This window comes from Bombus flavifrons, chromosome 5 (genome assembly GCF_040668555.2).
Source record: "Bombus flavifrons isolate JBK064 chromosome 5, iyBomFlav1_principal, whole genome shotgun sequence".
Lineage (NCBI taxonomy): Eukaryota > Metazoa > Arthropoda > Insecta > Hymenoptera > Apidae > Bombus > Bombus flavifrons.
Genome location: NC_138446.1, coordinates 5,727,523 through 5,750,449, shown reverse-complemented (window position 1 = coordinate 5,750,449; position 22,927 = coordinate 5,727,523). Strand labels below are relative to the sequence as shown.

General features: G+C 28.6%; 6 protein-coding genes across 16 annotated transcripts in view; 3 read left to right on the top strand and 3 right to left on the bottom strand.

The window, feature by feature from the left end:
* LOC138179963 (telomerase-binding protein EST1A) overlaps nt 1-2,904 on the bottom strand; it is a 150,899-nt gene extending 147,995 nt beyond the window's left edge. The window contains exons 1-6 of one of the 3 annotated variants that reach the window (XM_069113249.1): nt 2,795-2,904; nt 1,383-1,815; nt 1,020-1,311; nt 662-940; nt 337-584; nt 19-219 (exon numbers count right to left, since the gene is read on the bottom strand). In XM_069113249.1, the coding sequence (XP_068969350.1) occupies nt 19-219; nt 337-584; nt 662-940; nt 1,020-1,311; nt 1,383-1,815; nt 2,795-2,843 (1,502 nt within the window). In that variant the 5' untranslated portion in view covers nt 2,844-2,904. Of the gene's footprint in view, nt 1-18; nt 220-336; nt 585-661; nt 941-1,019; nt 1,312-1,382; nt 1,816-2,593; nt 2,732-2,794 lie in introns of those variants that run through there. The other 2 variants (XM_069113250.1, XM_069113251.1) reach the window with 2 other exon arrangements.
* A 1,002-nt stretch (nt 2,905-3,906) lies between these two features.
* LOC138179977 (3-oxoacyl-[acyl-carrier-protein] synthase, mitochondrial) lies at nt 3,907-7,336 on the top strand. 4 transcript variants are annotated; one of them, XM_069113296.1, is made up of 4 exons: nt 3,907-3,988; nt 4,429-4,595; nt 5,155-5,535; nt 5,608-7,336. In XM_069113296.1, exons 2-4 carry the CDS (start codon nt 4,475-4,477, stop codon nt 6,348-6,350), a joined length of 1,245 nt encoding a protein of 414 aa, XP_068969397.1. In that variant the 5' UTR covers nt 3,907-3,988; nt 4,429-4,474; the 3' UTR covers nt 6,351-7,336. The 4 variants fall into 4 exon arrangements, with proteins under 4 accessions (XP_068969397.1, XP_068969398.1, XP_068969400.1 ...); XM_069113297.1 differs by lacking the exon at nt 3,907-3,988 and adding an exon at nt 4,035-4,186; XM_069113299.1 differs by lacking the exon at nt 3,907-3,988 and having other exon boundaries at nt 4,193-4,595; nt 5,263-5,535.
* Nucleotides 7,322-11,928, bottom strand: LOC138179969 (gametogenetin-binding protein 2-like). 2 transcript variants are annotated; one of them, XM_069113279.1, is made up of 11 exons: nt 11,678-11,928; nt 10,512-10,702; nt 10,290-10,433; nt 10,004-10,216; nt 9,739-9,942; nt 9,496-9,664; nt 9,257-9,421; nt 9,092-9,181; nt 8,746-9,009; nt 8,261-8,665; nt 7,322-8,181 (listed from the first exon to the last, which is right to left on the bottom strand). In XM_069113279.1, the coding sequence occupies exons 1-11, from the start codon at nt 11,765-11,767 to the stop codon at nt 8,005-8,007; spliced, it is 2,112 nt and encodes a 703-aa protein (XP_068969380.1). In that variant the 5' UTR covers nt 11,768-11,928; the 3' UTR covers nt 7,322-8,004. The 2 variants fall into 2 exon arrangements, with proteins under 2 accessions (XP_068969380.1, XP_068969381.1); XM_069113280.1 differs by having other exon boundaries at nt 10,512-10,719; nt 11,678-11,926.
* A 73-nt stretch (nt 11,929-12,001) lies between these two features.
* On the top strand, nt 12,002-13,992 carry LOC138179991 (neuferricin). Of its 3 annotated transcripts, none has more exons than XM_069113332.1 (6): nt 12,002-12,136; nt 12,544-12,590; nt 12,857-13,241; nt 13,327-13,467; nt 13,528-13,714; nt 13,776-13,992. In XM_069113332.1, the coding sequence occupies exons 3-6, from the start codon at nt 12,929-12,931 to the stop codon at nt 13,960-13,962; spliced, it is 828 nt and encodes a 275-aa protein (XP_068969433.1). In that variant the 5' UTR covers nt 12,002-12,136; nt 12,544-12,590; nt 12,857-12,928; the 3' UTR covers nt 13,963-13,992. The 3 variants fall into 3 exon arrangements, with proteins under 3 accessions (XP_068969433.1, XP_068969434.1, XP_068969435.1); XM_069113333.1 differs by having other exon boundaries at nt 12,008-12,136; nt 12,562-12,590; XM_069113334.1 differs by lacking the exons at nt 12,002-12,136; nt 12,544-12,590 and adding an exon at nt 12,602-12,688.
* Nucleotides 13,993-14,729: 737 nt separating this feature from the next.
* Nucleotides 14,730-16,031, bottom strand: LOC138179994 (uncharacterized). The gene is made up of 3 exons (XM_069113341.1): nt 15,763-16,031; nt 15,389-15,544; nt 14,730-15,309 (listed from the first exon to the last, which is right to left on the bottom strand). The coding sequence occupies exons 1-3, from the start codon at nt 15,786-15,788 to the stop codon at nt 14,919-14,921; spliced, it is 573 nt and encodes a 190-aa protein (XP_068969442.1). The 5' UTR covers nt 15,789-16,031; the 3' UTR covers nt 14,730-14,918.
* A 298-nt stretch (nt 16,032-16,329) lies between these two features.
* Taf2 (TATA-box binding protein associated factor 2) lies at nt 16,330-22,840 on the top strand. 3 transcript variants are annotated; one of them, XM_069113262.1, is made up of 19 exons: nt 16,332-16,525; nt 16,812-16,865; nt 16,939-17,102; nt 17,189-17,405; nt 17,480-17,718; nt 17,789-18,010; nt 18,088-18,301; nt 18,373-18,624; nt 18,696-18,904; nt 18,991-19,230; nt 19,366-19,615; nt 19,692-19,832; nt 19,914-20,104; nt 20,175-20,386; nt 20,463-20,682; nt 20,755-20,908; nt 21,755-21,892; nt 21,999-22,172; nt 22,266-22,840. In XM_069113262.1, the coding sequence occupies exons 1-19, from the start codon at nt 16,481-16,483 to the stop codon at nt 22,509-22,511; spliced, it is 3,582 nt and encodes a 1,193-aa protein (XP_068969363.1). In that variant the 5' UTR covers nt 16,332-16,480; the 3' UTR covers nt 22,512-22,840. The 3 variants fall into 3 exon arrangements, with proteins under 3 accessions (XP_068969364.1, XP_068969363.1, XP_068969362.1); XM_069113261.1 differs by having other exon boundaries at nt 21,755-21,910; nt 22,266-22,839; XM_069113263.1 differs by lacking the exons at nt 21,999-22,172; nt 22,266-22,840 and having other exon boundaries at nt 16,330-16,525; nt 20,755-20,927; nt 21,700-21,816.
* Nucleotides 22,841-22,927: the final 87 nt, after the last annotated feature.

The window sequence follows — 22,927 nt, the reverse complement described above, 5'->3', positions numbered from 1 at the left end:
TTTATAAATAATCATTACGTTTGAGTGCGGTGAAAAGCTGGAGATGGAGATATTCCTCGACGATGACTCTCTGGCGATATTTGACGTTTGTTTACACTGGACATTGAAGTAACGGGTGATGCTGATGATGGCGGTGGTATCGTTGAACTATCTACTCGACTTAAACTTTCCATACTAGTATACATAGTACTATTACTGCCACGACGATCGTAAGATCTACTTTTAAAAGATACGAAAATTATATTAAATTGCTATTGTCCATATAATAAAATACAATGTTAAGAATATCACAAAATATAATACACATTTATAAATTATGTTTCTGCAGAAATATACCTTTGCATAAATTCTTGGCTTGGTGTATGAGATCTGGAACTTGGAGCTGAATACTGATCAGGTGTAACACACCTAAAAACGTTTGTTGAACTTTCTAAATCTTCTGGTCTAAGTCTACCTCTACCTCTAGCTCGTGGTGGTGCTGTATTAGACCAGCTAGTTTGTGGAGGTAATGGACCAGATGGAGGTAAACTTTGCATCGTTTGTGAATGTTGCATTGCAGGTGGAAAATTATAGTTTGATGGTGCCTTTAAAAAGATAATTTATATTTAACAAAAAATTTAACAAAGTTTAATCAAATTTTATGAGATAATATTAATTTTACCTGAAATGAAGCACTATTGCTATTCCATGTATCTTCAGATGGTGAGGAACTTGGTGGTAAGGGCAAACCATTATCCAAAAGGTATTTTTTCTGAAATCTAGGTGGTAAGTGTTCTATTTTTATATTTTTTGGCAAACTATCTTTAGTACCACCCCATTTGCCTGATGGTGGTTTGCCTTGAAACTTTTCTTGATGTCCAGCAGGTTCTACGCTACGTGTATCTCTAGTACGATTGAAATCATTTAAGTGATTCGTTGTTGCAAAAAGAGGTTCTGAACCCTAAACAAATAAATATTGTAAATTAGTTTTATGAAGGAATTCTTTGGACAATGTAAAATATCAACTTATTATTTCAGACCTGTCTAACTTCACGAGAACTATCTTTCCTATTTCCATAACCTCTGCTAGATAAAGGAGAATCAGATCGCCAACGCTCTTCATTTTCATTACCATGCCGAGTTCTTCGATTACCTGAATATCTTTTATCATGCTCATCTCGGTTTTTACTTCCACTTTCGCTATCTCTTCTACCATGACCACTTAACCGATTACGTTGACTATCACTTTTATGACTACGATTGGAATGAGAATCACGATCTTCACTATGCTCTCTCTCTTGATCCTGACCCCAACCTCCTTGATTGGGAGATCTAAGAGATAAGAATTATATTTTTATTCAACCCATTAATAATAAAACAAAATTATTTTCTATGGAATTCACCTATTTGTTACATCTTGTTCAGCCAATGCTTCTTTTACTTTTTTAGGTACATATAATAGCTGTTCTGGTTTCTTAGTTTTCCTTCTTGAATCTCCAGAATTACTATTTTGAGAAGAACCTTGTGCCTGTTCAATGTTTGTAATGCTTCTGTAATTAATATTTAGATCGTTCAATTTTTCTGTTACATTTTCAACTTTAGATGATGGTGGATTATTTTGATTTTGGTTGGATTTATTGAGTTGTGACTGTTTTAAACGATGTTGGACGGAGCTGGATTTAGGTTTTTCCCGTGAAATATTTTCATTATCTAAATCATCTGTAGATCTTCCTGACTTTCGAAGAGGTCCACTTCCTGGCCTATATAAAGCTTGAGGTGCTCTATTTCCTCCCCCTTTCATTCCTATTGACCTATCCTCTTCTAATTTTGAATTATCTGGAAATATAAAATTTCACATCTTCTAAGTAAAGTATGTATATCTTAATTATCTAATATATTATATTTATCTTTACATTATAGTTTAGTTTAATTTGAAGTAGAAAATTAAAAATAATATGATGAATAAATTAAATATAAATGAAATTGTGTTTGAAGTTATTAACTATTCATTAATATGTATAGCATTATAATAAATGAAATTTAATAAATGATAATATGTTCATAATCAATGTTTAAACACTATCACTGTTTAAGCTGAAAGATTAAACTTAAAGATATATCTAAAGAAAAAACATACTAAAAGTGCTAGATCTTACACGATAGTAATGTATACTGAATATTATGAAAAAAAAAATAATTCATATCACAAATTGAATAAGGAATAAATTACAATATTCTTGTTTACGAAAGCATTAATATTCCATATATAAGTTATATATTTCAGTCATAAATGATTGCTCTAAAATTTATTAAATTATGGTTGGAGGTATATGTATAATGTATCTATAACTGTAATAGTCTTTTCCAATATTTTTAGCATATTAGATGACAGAAGTTCGTTCATATACGATAATTAAGTATTGCTATTAGTTAAATATAACACTTTGCTAAGTGCAATAACTAATAGTGATTGTTGACACTCTTGACAGTAACTGGTTATCAATTTACAAGAATTAGGAATAAAAGTTATATAATCCTTAACTGCTCAAGATAAATTTGCAATTTCTAGAAAAGTCTAATACAAATTATAATATATGCTAAATTTACTTCTTACACTGGTTAAATTTCACAACATATCACAGCATAATTCCCGCTGTATTTTTAGGTTAGCTTGTTTGGTGAGGTTAGCTCTGTAAATGCACCCAATAGAATTGAAAAGGGGCATGTGTGTTTATTACGTACACACAAAATATAATCACGGGATTACAAATTAAGATATTTATATTATTCAGCGAAATAATTTTTTTCAAGGTACCTTGTAAAAATTCTCCCCACTTTTTGCGTCCTTTGTCGCGGTTCGCCATATTGAAGTACAATCACATCCAAATTTTTTAAAATCAGAATTTACTTCCAATCATATATTCGGTTGATACAAAAGCTCTAGAATTAATTACTAATTAATTTCAATAAACAATAAAAAATGTTAGCAGAAATAGATTTTACATACTACTCAATAAATTAATAAACTATTTTATTGTTTATTTAAATATTTTATTATTACTAAAAATAATTGTGAACAAATATATTATTTAATTGTAAAATATGATTTTAGTTAAAAAAATGCAATAGTACAGTTTATATATTGCACATTAAAGTAATTTTTACAACTGTTTATTTAAACAGAATAAGACGATCTTCTTAAAATTTATCGCACTCGACTAAAACATTTTCTATGATATTTGATAAGAACATAATAATTAAATAAATTAATATAATGCTTATAATAGTAACGTAATACCCATCCAATAACACTATAAATAATCATAAAAGATAAATCATATTTAACGATATATATACAAATATACATATTGTACGTACATGCATATATTTCAGTATTATGCATATAAAACAATTTATTTCACATTCATAAAAAGTTAACTATAGATAACAGTAACAAAATTTCATTTTGGTATTAAATATATAAAATCAATTTTATAAAATTAAGATTAAATAAATACTAGGGATTATAGATTTTAGCGTCATATTTAGTTATATATCTATTGTATTCTACAAAAATATTCTTATTGCATATATTTTAAGAATTACTTGGTATTTACATTATATTTGTTACTAATTATTAAAATGAACATAAAAGAGATTTCTGTAAAATGTAAAATATTGAGTTTTTCCTAGTAAAAAGTAATGATATAATAATATATAACCTTAATATATTTAGCTGTATTTCAGTTTAGGGGACGTAAAATTATTGTCTCTTTTTTTGTATGTATTATAACAGTTTTTGACGCATAGAATCCGAAAATGCAAGTCTTAACATTAGGAATCTAGCGATTCGAAAGTTATGCATATGTAAAGTTTAGCGTTTTTAGCACAGAAGTTTAGCGTATTTTACACGTTACTTTGACGCCATGTTGGCTTCTATCCATGATTCGTCCAATGAGTGGAGTCGCTGACTGTAAACAAATGCACGTGGGTGGCGGGATTTTAAATTGTGAGTATTGGATTAGGTTTGGGCACGTAGACTTTTATACATTTGGACAGGTTTGAGTTACGTTTTATTCTCCGGACATCGCGCCATGAGGTGACCGATTACATTTGTATATACAAACCTATACAAATTGATATTCGGTGAAGTTCAATTCAATGCTCATCTGTACGGACCAATCACATGATGGATAGAAACAATATGGTGTCATACTAACCTGTACAATACGCTAAAAATGCTCGGTTTTATATACACATAATTCCTGAACCGCTAAATTTCTAGAGTTAAGGCTAGCATTTTTTAATTCTCCGCGGCGAAAAATATTAAATAACAAAAAACAAGTCAACAATTTTATATTCCCTAAACCGAAGTTAAACTATATATTTCTTTCAAATACTTATTCTTATCGGTCAAATGTTTACTCCGCTTGTTATTATTAATCGTAGATTAACAACCGCTGCAAGATGCAAACGGCGAGTTGTTGTTACAGGAATGGGTATAGTATGTCCTCTGGGAATTGGTGTACAAAATGCTTGGCAAGCACTTATTAATTCTAAATCAGGTATCACCAAATTGACTAATCCGGAATATGACAAGCTACCTTGCAAAGTTGGTAAGTGTTTTATATATCTTTATGTGTTCTAAATAAATTTGTATAAATATTTCAAATTTTTACATTCTATAATAAATTTCTAATATATAGGGTGATTCATAAATACATATCCATACTTCAGGGAATGAATCTATACATTGAAATAACTAAAAGACATCATATGAACACATGTCTTATGTACTTTAGTTTTTGAGTTATGGATGATCAAGGAAAATGTTCAAAGTCTGTCCTGTATCTCAATATATACATTACAAGTCTTAATATTGTTGTATACACAATTGAAACATATTTTGATCTGTGTAAAGTTTATAATTTTTCTTATTTCTACTTCTACAATACATGAATAATGAACTTGCAAGGACATAATATTGATTCTCTAAAATTCTATCTGATTCGAGACATGACAAGCTTCTGCAATATATACATTCAATGCTAAAGTAAGCAATTATGTAGAATGCATGTTTATATCATGTTTCTTATTTATTTTAATGTGTACATTCAACATCTAAAGTATGCATTTGTGAATTATCCTATATATAATACAATAATATTTTGATAGCTGCATTAGTACCTAAAGGAAATGGTCCTAATGAATTGGATATCGATTCATATTTTACAAAAAGTGAGTTACGTACAATGTGCCCAGCTACTCCTTATGCTTTGATAGCTACAGAAGAAGCATTGAATGATGCAAATTGGAAACCAAACAATGAAACTGATAAACGAGATACAGGAGTAGCAGTAGGAATTGGAATGATAGATTTAATTGATGTATGCACAACATATGAAGCCTTAAAAAAAGGATATAACAAAGTTAGTCCTTATTTTGTGCCAAGAATATTAACAAATATGGCTGCAGGACAAATTAGTATTAAATATGGTCTTCGTGGCCCGAATCATTCTGTGTCAACAGCATGTGCAACTGGAGCACATGCAATTGGTATTATAAGTTTGAACAAAGACCAAAAATATTTTCTGTTTACTATGATTATGTAATATAACTAATTTCTAGGTGATGCATTTCGTTTTATTCGTGGGGGAGAAACAAGTGTAATGATATGTGGTGGGGCAGAAGCATGCATCAGTCCTCTTGCTATAGCTGCTTTTTGTAGACTTCGAGCATTGAGTACTAACAAAAATGATTTTCCATATGAAGCATCAAGGCCATTTGATAAGGATAGGGATGGATTTGTTATGGGAGAAGGTGCTGCGATACTAGTGTTGGAAGAATTAAATCATGCACTTGAAAGAAATGCTAATATTTATGCGGAAGTGTTAGGGTATGGTTTATCTGGTGATGCAACACATTTGACTGCACCTAGTGAAGATGGTACAGGTGCTATATTAGCCATGGACAGAGCAGTGAAAGATGCTGGTATAGAAACTGTAGAAATAACTTTTATTAATGCACATGCAACTTCAACCCCTTTAGGTGATGGTATTGAACTGAAAGCTATAGAATCATTTATGGGACAACATAGTAAAAACGTAACTGTCTCTAGTACAAAAGGTGCACACGGTCATTTGTTAGGTGCAGCAGGAAACTTAGAAGCTGTTTTTACTATTCTGGCAATAAAAGAGAGTGTAATTCCACCAACATTAAATTTGCATAATTTGGATACAGAAACATCTTTAAATTTTGCTCCTAATATAAAGAAAAATTGGAATACAACATCTAGACGCGTGGCATTAAAAAATGCTTTTGGTTTTGGTGGAACAAATGCATGCTTATGCTTTGCACAATATAATGAATAAGTTGATCATTAAACTAAAACTAGTTTGAAAAGAAGCATAATACACGACGTAATCTAAACTAGTCATTCCTCAATGTACATTAATTAATACGTATATAGATGGTGGGGCATTTAGATAGAAACACTAAAATATTTCTGTTACTAGCAGTTGTCTGAAAAATCTCCAAAGCACAAAGTTATATTATTTAGAAGGGCACATACAATAGTGAATAAAATTTCTTCTGAAAATCATTTTTTTTTTATTAGATTTTAAGGTTATCATCTTTTTTAATAGAAGCATATATTTTTTAATATATTAATCAATTCATCTCTTAATTCTCTATAAAAATATATTATCTTATTTATGTCAAAAGCTATTAGTTTAGTTTAGTTTTAGTTTTAACCTTAATTTTGTCAAATGTATAAAAGATAAAGACAATGTAAACACGAGAATACCACTTCGTTTCTTCCCTTGTCTTTCATATATTATAATTGACAAAATTAAAGATAAAACTAGAACTAAACAATAGTTAGTTTATACATAAACATAAATACCTTTTACCTTTTTATAAGAAATACCGAGATGGATTGATTAATCTATTAAAATAGATGGTCCCAATAAAACAGACGACGACGATGATATTGAAATCTCATAAAAGAATGACTTCCAGGAAAAATTTTATCTACCATTACTAAGCAGTATAATTTTTAACTCTTGAATTTTTTCATATGACCATTAATAATGGAGATATTTCTGTGTTCCCATTTAAATGCTCCATACGGCATAGATCGTATCTGAAAAACGATATATATGCATAATTTTACTTTTTTATAAGAAAATACATTTGAGATTGGAGTTTAAATATATTTAATACTTTTATCTAATGTATAATATGAAACTCTTGTAATATATTATCTGAGAAGAAAGCAAAATATTTTATATTATTATAGAAAATTGTACAAAAAAGACATAACTTGAAATAATATAATACATAATAGAATACAATATTTATTTTGTATTAATATTTAATATTTCTTGGCCATTTTATTATTACAACATTTACATTCATTTTGCAAGAAAACAAATCCAAAAAAATAAAATCCTCTTAAAAGTACATAGTAATTTATACAATTATTTACTACGTGCAGTTGATCATTATTCGCCATATTTTATGACCGATACATGCTCACAAAAATTATCATATAATATTTAATCATACATACAAGCATGTAGAAATCAGTCTCATAATTCTGATCACTGACAAAGATTTGTGCATTAATGCGACAATTCATATGTATTTCTTTTAATCCAGTTTTCAGAATTAATATTTGACTATAAACTTTGCTTTCATTCATTTACAATTACATTTTTGATCTACAAATGTCTTTTAGTTTTATAAATTCAGCTACATAGAAAACAACAGAATTCAAGGCATAATTGTTTCTTGGTACCTCTAGTTTATTAGATGCAATTCTTTGCTTACAGATAAACCATACCATACGATGTTCGTACGATGTATATCTTCAACAATATCTTATTCACATAGGAAGTTTGACATCCAATGATAACAGTTATATGAAATACATCTATTGCACTCCTGTTTATCTACTGGCAGTAAATCAATATAAAAAAGAAAGATTGTATCCTATTAAGTAACTGTACCTAGTAGGAATTCTTAATTAGGAATGGTAAAGGGTTTGTGATGACTGCATAAAATAGCAAAACGTCTTCTCAGTGTTTGACGCAGTTCTTGTCGCTTTTCAAGGACTTGGCACATTCGAGATTTAAATTCCAATACTTCCTCAGCTGGAATATAACTTTCTTTTTCTTCGTCGCCTGATAAATAAGAATCCTAAAAAGAAACAAATCATATTGGAGATAAAAACAAAGTCCTAGATGAAGTTTTGAATTAGAACAAATTACGCACTTACTTCTAACATTTGTGTAAGTGTTAAACCCCCACCCCTTTCCTTTAACAACGAGATACTAGAACTGGAATGAACAAGTTTTTCAGATGGTCTTATATCATGACAGTCCCTCTCATGGTTACAACATCCATCGTTACAAGCTACTTCCGATCCTTCTGGAGTACTAGGAAGGGAAGAACTGCTAATGTTATGCTCCGACGAATAACCACAATCTTGCGACGATTGTTCACTTGAAGAACGACTTTTCCTTTCTGAGATTGACAATTCAAAACGTTTCTTCATTTCTATCCACATATTACATCTCTTGCTTGGTTTTCCGATCCAAGCATCTACTATTCCTTTAGTCATTGAATCTTTATAATCTCCTAGATTATGCCAATGATCATTTTCAATCTTTTCTGAAAGATCCTGTACAATAAAAGATATTTAAATCTTATAACGCACGATAAACGATATTTAGAACATGTACTGACACATTAAATTATTACCTTACACGATTCACACGCATCAAATAATTCTTCTTCAGAAAGGTTTTTGACAGGTATATTACTTTTCTTTGTTTGATTTGCAGAAATTTTGGTCTTTAATTCAGAATGTTTTTTAATCGTATTTTTTTGCATATTTGATGATTTTTTGGGGAATGCTAATTGTGTTTGACTTTGTGATCGTGATATACCAGACTTCGATTTTTTTACACAGTCTGGGCATTTACATGTAGGTGGTCCCTTATTTTTTGGATCTAATACTTGTAACTGCAATAGACAAACAATGGTTATTAATAATAGATACATACACTTATAATTAAGTAAAGAAATATAATAATAGTCTATCTACCTTATGTTGATCTATGTTTTGCGTTGTGGGTTTTGAATCCCCACAAACACAAGGCGTATCGCTACTACCACTTTGCTTTTTGCTTGAACACTAATAATAATTAATTTATGTCAGAATATTAAATACATAAATTTGGGAAGTCTAAATTTACAGATAATAGCATACATCACATGTATTTTCTTTTTCTTCTATCTCATATCGTCGTTCTTTCTTCTTTTTGCGTTTTAAACGTAACTTTTCTCGTCTTTGTTGTTTTGCTATTTCTTCTCTTGTTAATTCTTCATAGAGAAGTTCTAGTTGAGAAATACCTTGTTTGACTTCTACAGCCATCTGTGAAGAATCACATAATCATTTACAAGTAATTCTATTAATTCAGTAATATAAAATTTCATTATCAATTATACTTGAAAATTCCTAGATAATGCATCTACTGCAACAGCAGCTAATACTTTGCATACAGTTTCCTCTTCTCTTAATCGTCTATGAATTCTATGCAAGCGTTCAGCAACACACATTGCTAGACATGTAAGTACTTCTTCTTGAGCAATTTCTAACGTTTTTGCATGTCGTTCCCTGTAATTTAAAGGTTACTTCACAATTGAATTACAAAATATAACTATAAATGACAATATCTTGTAGTTCTATACCTTCCCATCAATTCTGGCTGTATACGTCCCATAAGATTATCCATAAAATATGGATTTGTAGGTATATGTACATGTCTATCACGTATGCAACGTCTGATCCCATAATATAAAGAAGCAACATAGCCTTTTTCTTTCTCTGGTTCAGGCTCTGTTGTTAACAGAGAAAATGCCAGCAATACCTTCGTCCGACATTCGCCACAAAATCTATAATTGTAGATATGATACAAAAATTTTTGTAGACAATCATAAAAATTTATGAACTTACCGATGTTTACGTAAATACGTATCCAAAGTAGCCTCTAGGCTATTACTTTCAATCAATGAAAGTGCTAAACGACATGAATGATCCATGCAATCCCATACTTCTTTCCATGCACTTGGAGGAGGTCTCATACGCTGAATTTCTAATGAATGTAATACACATCTCCGTGATTTTTTATTTCTAGGTTGGCCTTCAACTAAACTGTTTAACCTAGTGCTATAGTAAATATTAGAATTATTGAATATCTCTAATATATTCAAACAATATATATTCATATATATTGTATTACCTGTGTCCTTGCAACATTGTACAGAGCAACTGTGGTGATTCTAAAACATCATCTTTTATTGATAATAAACCTTCAGGTGTAATCACTAGTGGATCTAATGCTGGATGTCCTGATTTCATGAGATCATAGAATAATCTCTCAACACTAAATGTATACAATACCAATTAATATAAAAAATTAACACATTCAATATGTATATTTTATTTAAATGTTTTATTATACCTTCTTCTGCAACCAACACATGGTACAGCTTGGCCTAAGATTGCAAGCATATCCTTGCATGTTACTTCAAATGAGGCCTTAATTTCTTCTTTTGTAAGCATATTAAGTTTTCTCGTAAATTCATCCAGTTCTTTACCACAAACTAATGGACTATCACAGATTGCTCCTAAACCATTTATATCCATAACCATCTACAGAAAATTAAATACTACATTATAAGATTAAATTTAATTTTATTCTTTCTTGAACATTAAAGCTAAATTATACTTATGAAAAAAAAATATTCTTTTTATAATGTACTCTAATTATATATTTAATTTATAATGTATTCTAAACATATAATTTATAATATAATAATATGTGAGTCTAGCTTTATAATATTGAACAACCAGTTTGTATTTACAGATAAAATACAAAAAATTATTTACATACAAAAGTTTTATCTAATTATAAACATATCCAAACATGATCAGTCAGAAATCTTAGACAAAGAAAACAGAAAAAGTGTTTGAGTTTATAATTATTCACAACACTGTATGTACATTTTACATGGAAAATATAAACTTTATGTAATTATTAAACAATTAATAATTGTTTAGTGCAATTGGGTAATTTGTGTAATTAGAAAAAAATTAAATTGAGTAATTAAAAAAATTACAATTAACAAATGAAATATATATAGGATATTTTATTAAAATTATATATTTGTATTTATTTTAGTCTTTCCTATATATGAAATAAAAATATAGTATATCATCAACATTTTTATCGATGAATTTATAATTCATATTTTCATGTTTATTTCCATTTGTTCAATGGTATTTAATCAAAGAGTGAAAAAAACAAATCATTTTGACATTCTTTTTTTCAAAAAGAAAACGAATAACTTTAAAATCAAGATACACGCGTGTGTTCAAATAAAGATTGGAAATGATTACGAAAATTTCAATTTTATGAAGTGGCAGTAATCAGTAAATATTAAGCAAGGCACTGATATCAAACATAACACACCGAATTAATTATGGTATAAGCATGCATTCATTGCCACGTTTAGGTTAAGTCAGAAATATCATGGGATGCCATTACGTAAGTCCTATTGAACTTTAAGCTTTTAGTAACCACAAACTGTAATTAAGAAACAAATGATAGAAGAAGATTATATTCACCGTAAGATTCTCATCGACAATGAACGGCATTTGTCTTCGTGTCAAATCGACCGGGTCATCGTCCCGCCAAACATCCACTAACTTCGCCATCACTGTTGAATTCTTCTATTAATAACAATTATCAATCCGACAATATTCAATCTTGAAGCCCGTTACGATATACGACCACGAATAATTGTAATCTACTGGCACAACTATACCAGAAAAATAAGTAGACACTATCATACGTCTGCCATTTGCAACGAGTGGTTTCTCACTTCCGCCCTGCGTGCATTGTCCCGCTTCCCTCTCTGTGCGTCATCTTATCCTTATTCTAAAGAGATCGTATAGTAGAGATCATGTGCATTGGTCGCTCAAGGACATTTTCCACTAGTACATCTAAGTAATCATAAATCATTCCTAACGTTTCTCCCATATACAATTCTTTTCTTGGGATGTTTAAGTAGATTTGGTTAAATGGTATGTTTAAGTGTATCTGTCATCTCCACATAATTTTTGTGTTTATTCACACAATAACATGGAATCTTCGTATTTTTCTATTAAAATTATCTGTCAATAGATATAATTCCTAATTTAATTGCATTTAATGATTTTATTTATCATTTTCTACCTAGTAATTTACAAGTTCGAAATACTATGATACGTATAGTTTATTAAATAAAAATATCAATATGATTAACAATATTTTGATTAAGCGTAATACCTTCTTAAAACAATTTAGTATACTTGTTTACCATATAGAAAAACAAACATTTATTTAAATACGCATCACTATATACGTACTTTCATAAAATGTAATAAAATATAATATGTACTAAATTATTAAAATAAAGATTATTTAATTCATCAAAGAAAAATTTATATAGCCCGCCGATTTATTTAAGGACATCTACCACTGATGCATCATAAGGCAGTAAGTACTAAATAAGAAGTTGTCCCAAAAATATGTTCACATATTCTGATATAGTACATCTCTTTATTTGTTTTTTTCCACAAAAAATTATGTAAAAAGTATGGCAACAAATTATATTAGATTTAATAATTAAATACTTTTTATGTTTAGATTATGATCATTACCTCAAATTCATTTTAATATTTTATTACATGAAGGGAAACATAAACATTTACGTTAATTTTTTAATTTCTCATTTTCTTCATTATTAAATTTTTTATTTACAGCGTGCATAGCATCTACATTCCAAACACTATTAATTTATTAACGAATCTGCTTAAAATTTTGTTAAAAGAATTATGTTACCTAAGTATGTTTGGTTATTACCATTATTTGCATCTATTTTATTATACTCAAATGATTATTTGAATAGCATCAAATTTAATTTCTTGGACAAATGGTTAAATATTATTAAAAGTGTGTACTCTGGTTTTAAAAAATCAAATATAAAGTTAAACAAAGACACAAATCAGAAAGTATTTACATCAACTGAGCTTAAGAAATATACAAATTTGAAAGATGGTTTATACATTTCAATACTAGGTCAAATTTTTGATGTCACAAAAGGTGCAAAACATTATGGTCCTGGTGCAACTTATCATGTATTCACTGGTATAATCTTTTATAAGATTACATGTGTCAATGTATTTACAAATCACACACATATATATATGTATATGTATTTATGTATTTGCAGGTCGTGATGCATCTTTAGCATTTATTACTGGAGAATTTAATGATAAGGGCTTAACAGATGACATCTCCTCATTATCTGTACACCAAGTTAAAGCACTAAATGATTGGGTCCAATTTTACAATAAAAACTATATTTATAAAGGTACCTAGAAACTAAGTGTTTATTTCACAATTATTTTATTACCTTACTCTTTTTAAATAGGAAAATTAAATGGTAGATATTATAATGAAGATGGTTCCCCGACTGAGGAATCTCATAATGTACAAAAAATATTAATAGATGCAAAGGAGAAACAATTTGAAGAAGCACATAAAAAGAAAATGTTTCCCCCATGTAACATAGAATGGAAGTCAGATTCTGGAACTGTAGTATGGTGTACTAAAAAAAGGTAGCCGCAATGTGTAAAAATCTAGAATTTTATTGAAATCAATACTATCTTTTATTTCTAGTGGAGGAATAGAAAGAGATTGGATTGGTGTACCAAGAATGTTATTTGAATCTCCAAATTCTAAGGAATATAGATGTGCTTGCACAAAACTTGATAGTAAAGAATATGAAGAGACCAAAGGCATGTTGAGAGAATATTCTCAGTGTCCAAAATCTTCAACAAAATGTGCCGTGAAAACAGAATACTAATAAAAAATAAAGACATATTATAAATTTTAATGTTGACATTTACAATTATATGTAAATATTTATTTAATTTGATTGTTTCTTACATCTATGAAACTATTCTTTCTGATTGAAACTAATCATTTTTATATCTTCTGTAGCATTCTTACAATTGTAAATAATTTGTAATACAAAATATAGTATATTTATCACGAAGAATATAATAGTTATTATTTTTATCGTTAAAAAACGATTTTTTAAAAATAAATATTCATATTATTTTTTAATATATACAGTCTTTTATTGTATACTGATTTTAAAATTCATAGAACTTTTTATTATTATTCAATTATTATTTAATTTTATTAAACATATATGTATTTATTCCGTACATTTTATTGATGAACGTGTAAAAGATAAATGATAAATATCCAGACATTCATATATAAATATAAACTACTTTATATACATAAAGATGTTATGATGTAAATACACTAAATAATCAAAATTTAGTAAATATGTATATAACTAAAAAAAAATTTTGAAATTAATATAAATTTACAAATTATATTGTTTTTAAGATAAAATTACGTGTAAGCTTTAATTATTGTTTTCATGGAAAAATTTGTTTTTAGGAATACATAACTTTCTTATTAGTGTTTACTTTATCATATACAGTATTCACGTAAAGAATGGATAAAATGTTATAAACAAATCATAAAGTATCATTAAGAAGAAAGATAATTTCTTTTTCTACTGTTCTATTTTAATTGTAAAAAAATTTCTTATACAACTTAATGTTTTTACATCTTCTTACTTTTTCTCATTTTCAACTTTTGCAGGTGATTCTACTCTAATACCATTTAATTTATCAAGCAATATCTGCATAGATGCACGTCTTCGTTTGAAATTGATTTTTGTCGCAAATACTTTTTTAACTTTTGCCCTTCTTTTCTTTAAGTTATTATCTGTAGATCTTCTTACTTTATCTCATTTTCAACTTTTGCAGGTGATTCTACTTTAATACCATTTAATTTATCAAGCAACATCTGCATAGATGCACGTCTTCGTTTGAAATTGATTTTTGACCCAAATACTTTTTTAATTTTTGCCCTTCTTTTCTTTAACTTATTATCTGTAGGTTGTTCTTGAAACTGGATCATACGTTTGTACCTCTTCACACTCATGTATGTAATACATTCACTTGTTTCATCTTTTTCTTCATAAATTGTTTCCAAATTATTTAATCTTCTTTTTAAATTTTTATTTAAATAATATTCTTTACAATCAATTTCTTCTGTCTGACATTTATTTTTTCTGTTACTAGCTTCCATTTCTGAGCATGTTCTTTTCCTTGGTCTTAAACTGCATCTAATAATATATATATATTATGCAATGTAATTACAATTAACTTATCAAAATTATGATATTGTGTTGTATATATTATTACCTTCTATTAAGATTCTCATTAGATTCAGTTGCAGATATTCTTTTTCTAAGTCTTTGCTTGTTTTCTGAAGGCGATAAATTTGCATTTACTGTAAGCATTTCTAAGCCTGCCATAACTTCAGGTAAATTACTATCGACTATGTTATGTACATCTTTTCTGAAAAATATAATTTGCATTTACAATAATTTACTTTTTGATAAACTGTATTAAATTGTTTATCTAAAAGAAATTTCTAAACAATTTATCTCAATTAAAATTCTCAAATACACAAATATTGACAAAACATTCAATTATTAAAAATTGATAAAATACATATAAATATATTTTCATATATAAATAACAACTTGAAGAATGTTGTTTATTCAAAAACTTACATTTTTTCAGATTGAATATTGTCCATTTGTAAGATCTAAATATATTTATTTATTTATAAATTACTTAAAGATATCAGTCATTTATAACCATAATTGACGACCTTCAGTGAAGTCAGTAGAAGGGAAATTGTTAGAAGAATCTTAAGAATATAGCATAGTAATATATGCTTCAATTCTTTAATATTTAAGAACTTTAAGGAAAATTGTCAAGATATAATTTCAGGTAGAACATTCACTATATTTGAAATTGTAACAGAAACTGTACATCTTATATACTATTTCTTTGTTTTATGGAATAAAAAAAATTGAAGTAACTTCTTATTAAGAGAACAATTACAAATTATAAATTTTTAATACTTCACAGTCACTGATCCTTTTCTATTATAATGCATTAATTTCGCCATAAAATACTAAACTTAAACTAAAAAGTAACAGCTCTCTCTTAAGTAAAACTATCTCTGGTAAAACTTAAAATACTTACCGACAGTTACTAACCAATAACGGTACAGAAAAATCAACTAACGCTTTCCTATCATGCACGTTTATATATTCCTATAGTATTAACATGAAAAGAGGGCTTTATTTCACTTTTACTGATTTTAATACATGAAAGTGTAAAAAATATCTATTTAAATATTAAAGAAGTTAAATTCGAGAAAATATATAAATAAATATATGTTACTAAAACGAAGTAGTAGAATTATATAAATGTTAAAATATGAAGAAAGAAAGAACGGCCGATAATAGCCGACCATATAAATTATAAGTATCTCCAAGAGTCTGTAATGTAAACAAAAGTATTAATTATAGTTAAAGTTCTAATAAGCAAAGTTTCACGTATTTTTGCTAATTTATTTCATTAACATGATATTTAAGTCTATTCTTATACTATTATATTAAGATTACGTTTACAAAACTTTATAACTACAATTTTTACAATTTCATAACATTAAATTGTAACCTCCTTGTAATTATAAACAAATTTATTTATTTTTGTCTTTTTTATTAATTATATTAACTATTGTTTAACATTTTCTTTTCATTCCACAGCTCATCAAATATTGAGCCTTACAGGTATAAGCTTCCAAAGGAAAAGCATTATCGTAAGCATAATAATTGCAGTTAATTGAAATTATCTTAATTTTAACTTATTTAAAAAATCTATTTCATGTGCAGGGATTTGTAGAGCTAACAATAGTTCCACTTAGGGATACATTGAGACTCGTGAAACTAAATGCAAAACAATGTAGGATTTATAGAGTGTGTTTAAATGATACTTATGAAGCACCGTTTCAATATTTTGATCCATTTTTAGATATTTGTCAAGGAGATGGCAAGCAGTAAGTATTTGAAATCGATTAAAAAATGTTTATACAACAAAAACTTGGTTGAAACTATATAATACATTTATCTGATATTTTTTTAGACGATCGTTGGAGTTCTTTTCTAATATGCATTTAGCAGCAGCACAAAGAGTTGATCCAGATAATAATGCAGGAGAATTAGTTGTGCAAATTCCACCAGATGCTGCACATGTAGTTGCAGAAGGTAGAACATTAAGAATTAGCATTGAGTTCTCTCTAGAACAGCCTCAGGGTGGAGTCCATTTTGTTGTACCAAATTGTGAAGGAACATTAGCGGAGGTATAATAAATTTGTTGCATGCAAAAATTAATTTTAATTTTATGTAAAATTTACAATTGAAGGATTTCTTGTAGAGAGGTGCACATATGTATACATATAGTTATGAAAATTCTTCAAGATTGTGGTTTCCATGCATTGATAGTTTTGCAGAACCATGTACATGGAAATTAGAATTTACTGTTGATGATTCTATGACAGCTGTATCTTGTGGTGATCTTTTAGAAGTAGTATATACTCCAGATATGCGTAGAAAAACTTTTCATTATGTTCTTAATACACCAGCATGTGCACCGAATATTGCACTTGCAGTTGGGTAAGTTATATATATATTTTAATTTTATATGTAGTAAACAAATTTTATATTTTTAATATATTTTTTTCAGACCATTTGAAATATTTGTGGACCCATATATGCATGAAGTAACACATTTTTGTTTACCACAATTACTACCATCATTAAAAGTTTCTGCAAAATATATGCATGAGGCATTTGAATTTTATGAAGAAACATTGTCAAACAGATATCCTTATTCTTGCTATAAACAGGTTTTTGTAGATGAGTTAGATGAAGATATAAATGCATATGCTACTATGAGTATCTTAAAGTAAGAGATTAAACTAAATAATTTTAACATTAAATATTTCCATAATAACTGTACATTAAATGTTTGTTTACTTATAGTACAAATTTATTACATTCAACTGCCATCATTGATCAAGTTTATATTACAAAAAAAGCTATGGCCCAAGCTGTTGCAGAACAATTTTTTGGTTGTTTTATATCTATGCAAAACTGGTCTGATACATGGTTACCTAAAGGTGTTTCAACTTATCTAACTGGTTTATATGCAAAGAAATGTTTTGGAAATAACGAATACAGAGAGTGGATACAATCCGTAAATAAATATTTCTTGCTGCCATGTATTAAAGTAGTTTTCTGAAAATTTGATACCACTGATATTTTTAGGAACTGCAAGAAGTGGTAAAATATGAAGAGCAATTCGGGGGTATAATATTAGATCCTTCGCAACCACCAGCTCCATTACCTATTGCAGCTAATACGCCAGCACCTACACCTAGAGCTCCAGACCCTGGATTTTATTTTCCAATAAGAAATTTACACACAATGTCTCCAAAGTATATTGAAGTACTTCGTAAAAAAGCACATTTAGTTATTAGAATGCTAGAACATCGGATTGGTCAAGAATTACTTCTACAAGTATATACTCTGGCAAATACTACATCATTCTTAATTTCAAATAAGTTAAAACTTATTTTATTATTTTTCAGGTTTTCAACAAACAATTATCTCTTGCTGCTAATGCTGCACAACAAAAAATTGATTCTGGACTTTGGTCCCATATGTTAATTAGTACAAATGTATTTACAAAAGCAATTTTTACTGTAACTGGTAAAGATATGGCAGTTTTTATAGACCAGTGGGTTAGAACTGGTGGTCATGCAAAATTTAGTTTAAGTTTTGTATTTAATAGGAAAAGGTACTTATGTTAGTAAATTTTATTTTAAATTTAGTTTAAGTTTGTATAAAATTTAGTTATTTATCAAGCTAAAACATATTGTATAGAAATACTGTAGAATTAGAAATTCGACAAGATACTACAAACCAAAGAGGGATTAGAAAATACGTTGGTCCACTCCTAGTTAATATTCAAGAATTAGATGGTACTTTTAAACATACTCTACAAATTGAGGGTACCGTGGCAAAAGCAGATATAACATGTCACAGTAAAAGCCGTAGAAATAAAAAGAAGAAGATCCCACTATGTACTGGAGAAGAAGTAGATATGGACCTTTCTGCTATGGAGTAAGTACTATTTCAATACGTGATGCATATTCTAATATTATTAAAATTATTTTTTTTTCTTGTTTTAAACTAAAAATTATAGTAGTAATTACATATAGAAAAACAAATCTTTATAAATTTGTATTTCTTTTGCAGTGATTCACCTGTATTATGGATAAGATTAGATCCCGAAATGACGCTTCTACGTGCTGTTCAAATTGAACAGCCAGATTATCAGTGGCAGTATCAATTAAGACATGAAAGAGACGTTACTGCGCAATTGGAAGCTATTGAAGCTTTACAAAATCATGCCACACCTGCTACACGATTAGCATTAACTGATACTATAGAAAATGAACACTGTTATTATAAAGTTAGATTACGAGCAGCACATTGTTTAACTAAGGTTATCTATATTTTAAATATTCATGATTTAAAATTACTTTTTTACATACAATTCTCTTATATTAATAATTATTTAGGTAGCTAATGCAATGGTTGCGACATGGGCTGGCCCACCAGCAATGTTAGCTATATTTCGGAAATTGTTTGGTTCGGCTTCATGCAGACGAATAATTAAACAGAATAATTTCTCAAATTTCCAACATTATTTTTTACAAAAGGTTTAACTAATGTTTTCTATGATAAACGGGCTATTATTTTATATTGTAATCTGTAATCTATAGTTTCTTTTATGATTTTAGACTATACCTGTAGCGATGGCTGGCTTACGTAATGCTCACGGTATATGTCCGCCAGAAGTTTTGGCTTTTTTGATGGATTTATTTAAATACAATGACAACAGTAAAAATAGATATTCGGATAATTATTATCGAGCTGCATTAATTGAAGCACTTGGAGCTACTGTTACGCCTGTAATTAGTGTGCAACAAGGGTATAATAAACATTAAAAAAATAACATCTATTATACTTTTGTGATTATGTATATATTAATCTTTCTTTAGGACAGCTATTACCGCTGAATCTCTATCAGTTGATACTAGAGCTATATTAGAGGAAGTCACCAGAAATTTAAATTTGGAAAAATTACTGCCTTGCTATAAATACACAGTCAGTGTTGCTTGTCTTAAAGTCATAAGAATTTTGCAAAAATTTGGCCATCTTCCAAGTAATCCTCACCTTTTTAGAGCATATGCTACATATGGACAATTCATAGGTATATAAGGTGTTTTATATTTTATATCAAACATATTAATAATGCCGAAATTCATAGCTTATCATAATTGCTTTAGATGTTAGGATTGCAGCTTTAGAGGCATTAGTAGACTTTACCAGAGTAGATGGTAAGTGGGAAGATTTAGAATTTTTGTTAGATATGATAGAAATGGATCCTCATCCTGGAATACAACATAGATTAGTGAGGCTTATGGTTGAAAACCCACCGTTTGAAAGGGCACATAAACATCGTTTAGACCGTTCTGAATTGGTTGACCGTATATGGAATTTAATTAAGTATGTTGAACTTTAATTGTTATTTATTTCAATTTTTTCCTTAAGGCGTTCAGTATAAAATTATTCTTACAGTGGCATGCTCTCTCATGATCCTAAAATCCGATGTGATCTAGTTGATTTATATTACACTTTATATGGATCAAAGCGACCACTTTGTCTTCCTATTCCTGAGCTTGCTGCTATTACTAAACCAAAAAAAGCAGGACCTCCAAGTCCAGAACAAGATGTAAGTTATGCTTAAGGGGGTATTCTGGTCTAGAAATTTGAAAAAATCGAAAATTTTTTTTTTTTATATTTCCAAAGTTTAGACATTCAAGAATATGCCCTTGAAAGGATTTTTTAAAATTTCAATTATTTTATGAGTTACAGCCATTTTTGTGACGCAGCATCTGCTCCGGTCCGACCGGGACCAATGTGCAATAAACGGTAGACGCTGCCCGAGTACCTACGTCTCAAAACTTTAAACGCGTTTTTCTCGAAACTACTTTTTTTGAGTTGGCGTGCACGATATCTTAAGTTCTAATGAACCGATTTATTTTAAATTTGGTCTGAATATTCCTTATATACTCCTCTATCGTCCAAATTGCGCTCAGCTCAAAATCTTTAATATTACTATTTTTTAAACGTTCAGAATGGTCAAAAAAACGTGCGAAATAAGAAACTTTTTTTCAAACCGCCGTTATTTTGTGAAAAAATGTTGCATTGACTTTTCCAAATTTCAGACGATAGTGGCATCCATACTAATGAAGAATCCGTTCGCATTTTTTGTTTCGGATGAACAGAAGGGTTGATATCATGCACGCCACGACACCCCATTTTTTTGGGAGCACCCACTTTGCCAGCTCATAACTCTTTAAATATTGAGTTTTTTTTCAGTGAATTTTTTAGGTAATCTCGAAATATCAATAAACAAATGCTAAAAAGAAGGATAGCAAAAATATTTTTCGTTTCGCTTGTACAGAGCTTCAAAAATCGCCCGAAATTCATGCCTCTAGACCAGAATACCCCCTTAAGGAGATCCTGTTTTAGGTAATTACAAAACACGTCATTAATTTTGGCTTTTGACGTTTAGATAAAACCAAATGTATCGCATATAAAACACGAATCATCGATAGTAGAAATTGAAAATACAAGTGGAGCAGGCAAAAGAAAACCTTCTCCAAATAGAGATATTTCAGGTTCTTCTAATTTAGTAGATTATATTCCAGAGGTAAAGCGACAGAAACAGGTAATCAATAAAAAAAATAAAATTAGGCAATGTTTTAGAAATGCAGTTATAAAATTATATTTATTGTTTGTATTTGTCTATTAAAAAGGATGATCGTACACCTTCTGTAACTGGTGATGGAAAAGTAAAATCAGAGTATTATAGTGATAATTCTGCATCATTACCTGGTATTATGGGAACACCAGGACCAGTAGGTTTCGAACCAGGAATGTTTAAAAAAGAGGGAGAAGAGCATAAACAAAAAAGTGATTCTGTTAACAAGGTAAATCATGTTAAAAATTCTCTTTATTAATATTCTTATTTCGTATATATATTTTATATGCTTTTGTGTTTATTTATATTATTTATCTCGTAGAACAAAAAGAAGAAAAAGGACAAAAAGAAGCACAAGCACAAACATAAACATAAACATGATCATAAACACGGCAAAGATAAAGAGAAAAAGGACAAGGACAAAGTTAAAGAGAAGGAAAAGGAGAAAGAAAAAGATAAGACTAAAGATTCTTCAAATTTAAAGATCAAAGAAGAAACTTTAAGCTCAGCAAGTTCTAGTCTCAGTCCAGATGCGACAACTGTTACTAACGAATTTATTTTTCCATAGTAATTTCTAAATAAACATACCATAAGCTTTTAAAGCAGTACATTGTTTACATCTTATATAATTTTAACATGATTTAGATACATTCTAATGTATTATAAATGAGAACAACAAGTATAAGAAATTGTAAATACGCATTTTTAAATATATTATACAAAAACTATTTTCATTTATTTTGTTAAATAAAATAACTAAAAATTAAAACTGTTTTCTTTATATATATTTTATTATGACTGGACTAACAACCATCCTTGTAATATAAGAGAATATTGGTAACAAATTATAGAGCATAGACACTGAAACTAAATAAAACTGATCCAAATAAAACTTTGTAAACTTATTTAAAAATATATGTCTAAATAAAAATTGCTATGTTATATTGCTTAAAATTAAAAAACATTTTAAGTGAAAATATCATT

What these genes read in the sequence shown, in the direction of transcription:
- LOC138179977 (XM_069113295.1), top strand. Translation starts at nt 4,397, where the DNA reads ATGTTTACTCCGCTTGTTATTATTAATCGTAGATTAACAACCGCTGCA. An exon ending in CAAGCTACCTTGCAAAGTTG is followed by an intron (nt 4,596 to 5,154) that starts GTAAGTGTTTTA and finishes ATATTTTGATAG; the next exon opens with CTGCATTAGTACCTAAAGGA. An exon ending in AACTGGAGCACATGCAATTG is followed by an intron (nt 5,536 to 5,607) that starts GTATTATAAGTT and finishes ACTAATTTCTAG; the next exon opens with GTGATGCATTTCGTTTTATT.
- LOC138179969 (XM_069113279.1), bottom strand. Translation starts at nt 11,767, where the DNA reads ATGGCGAAGTTAGTGGATGTTTGGCGGGACGATGACCCGGTCGATTTG. An exon ending in ACAATGTTGCAAGGACACAG is followed by an intron (nt 10,217 to 10,289) that starts GTAATACAATAT and finishes TATTTACTATAG; the next exon opens with CACTAGGTTAAACAGTTTAG. An exon ending in AAAAAGAAAATACATGTGAT is followed by an intron (nt 9,182 to 9,256) that starts GTATGCTATTAT and finishes AATTATTATTAG; the next exon opens with TGTTCAAGCAAAAAGCAAAG.
- LOC138179991 (XM_069113332.1), top strand. Translation starts at nt 12,929, where the DNA reads ATGTTACCTAAGTATGTTTGGTTATTACCATTATTTGCATCTATTTTA. An exon ending in AACTTATCATGTATTCACTG is followed by an intron (nt 13,242 to 13,326) that starts GTATAATCTTTT and finishes ATGTATTTGCAG; the next exon opens with GTCGTGATGCATCTTTAGCA. An exon ending in TAAAAACTATATTTATAAAG is followed by an intron (nt 13,468 to 13,527) that starts GTACCTAGAAAC and finishes CTTTTTAAATAG; the next exon opens with GAAAATTAAATGGTAGATAT.
- LOC138179994 (XM_069113341.1), bottom strand. Translation starts at nt 15,788, where the DNA reads ATGGACAATATTCAATCTGAAAAAAT. An exon ending in AATATTCAATCTGAAAAAAT is followed by an intron (nt 15,545 to 15,762) that starts GTAAGTTTTTGA and finishes TATATTTTTCAG; the next exon opens with AAAAGATGTACATAACATAG. An exon ending in AATGAGAATCTTAATAGAAG is followed by an intron (nt 15,310 to 15,388) that starts GTAATAATATAT and finishes ATATATTATTAG; the next exon opens with ATGCAGTTTAAGACCAAGGA.
- Taf2 (XM_069113261.1), top strand. Translation starts at nt 16,481, where the DNA reads ATGAAGAAAGAAAGAACGGCCGATAATAGCCGACCATATAAATTA. An exon ending in GTAATTAGTGTGCAACAAGG is followed by an intron (nt 20,105 to 20,174) that starts GTATAATAAACA and finishes ATCTTTCTTTAG; the next exon opens with GACAGCTATTACCGCTGAAT. An exon ending in CTCCAAGTCCAGAACAAGAT is followed by an intron (nt 20,909 to 21,754) that starts GTAAGTTATGCT and finishes TTTGACGTTTAG; the next exon opens with ATAAAACCAAATGTATCGCA.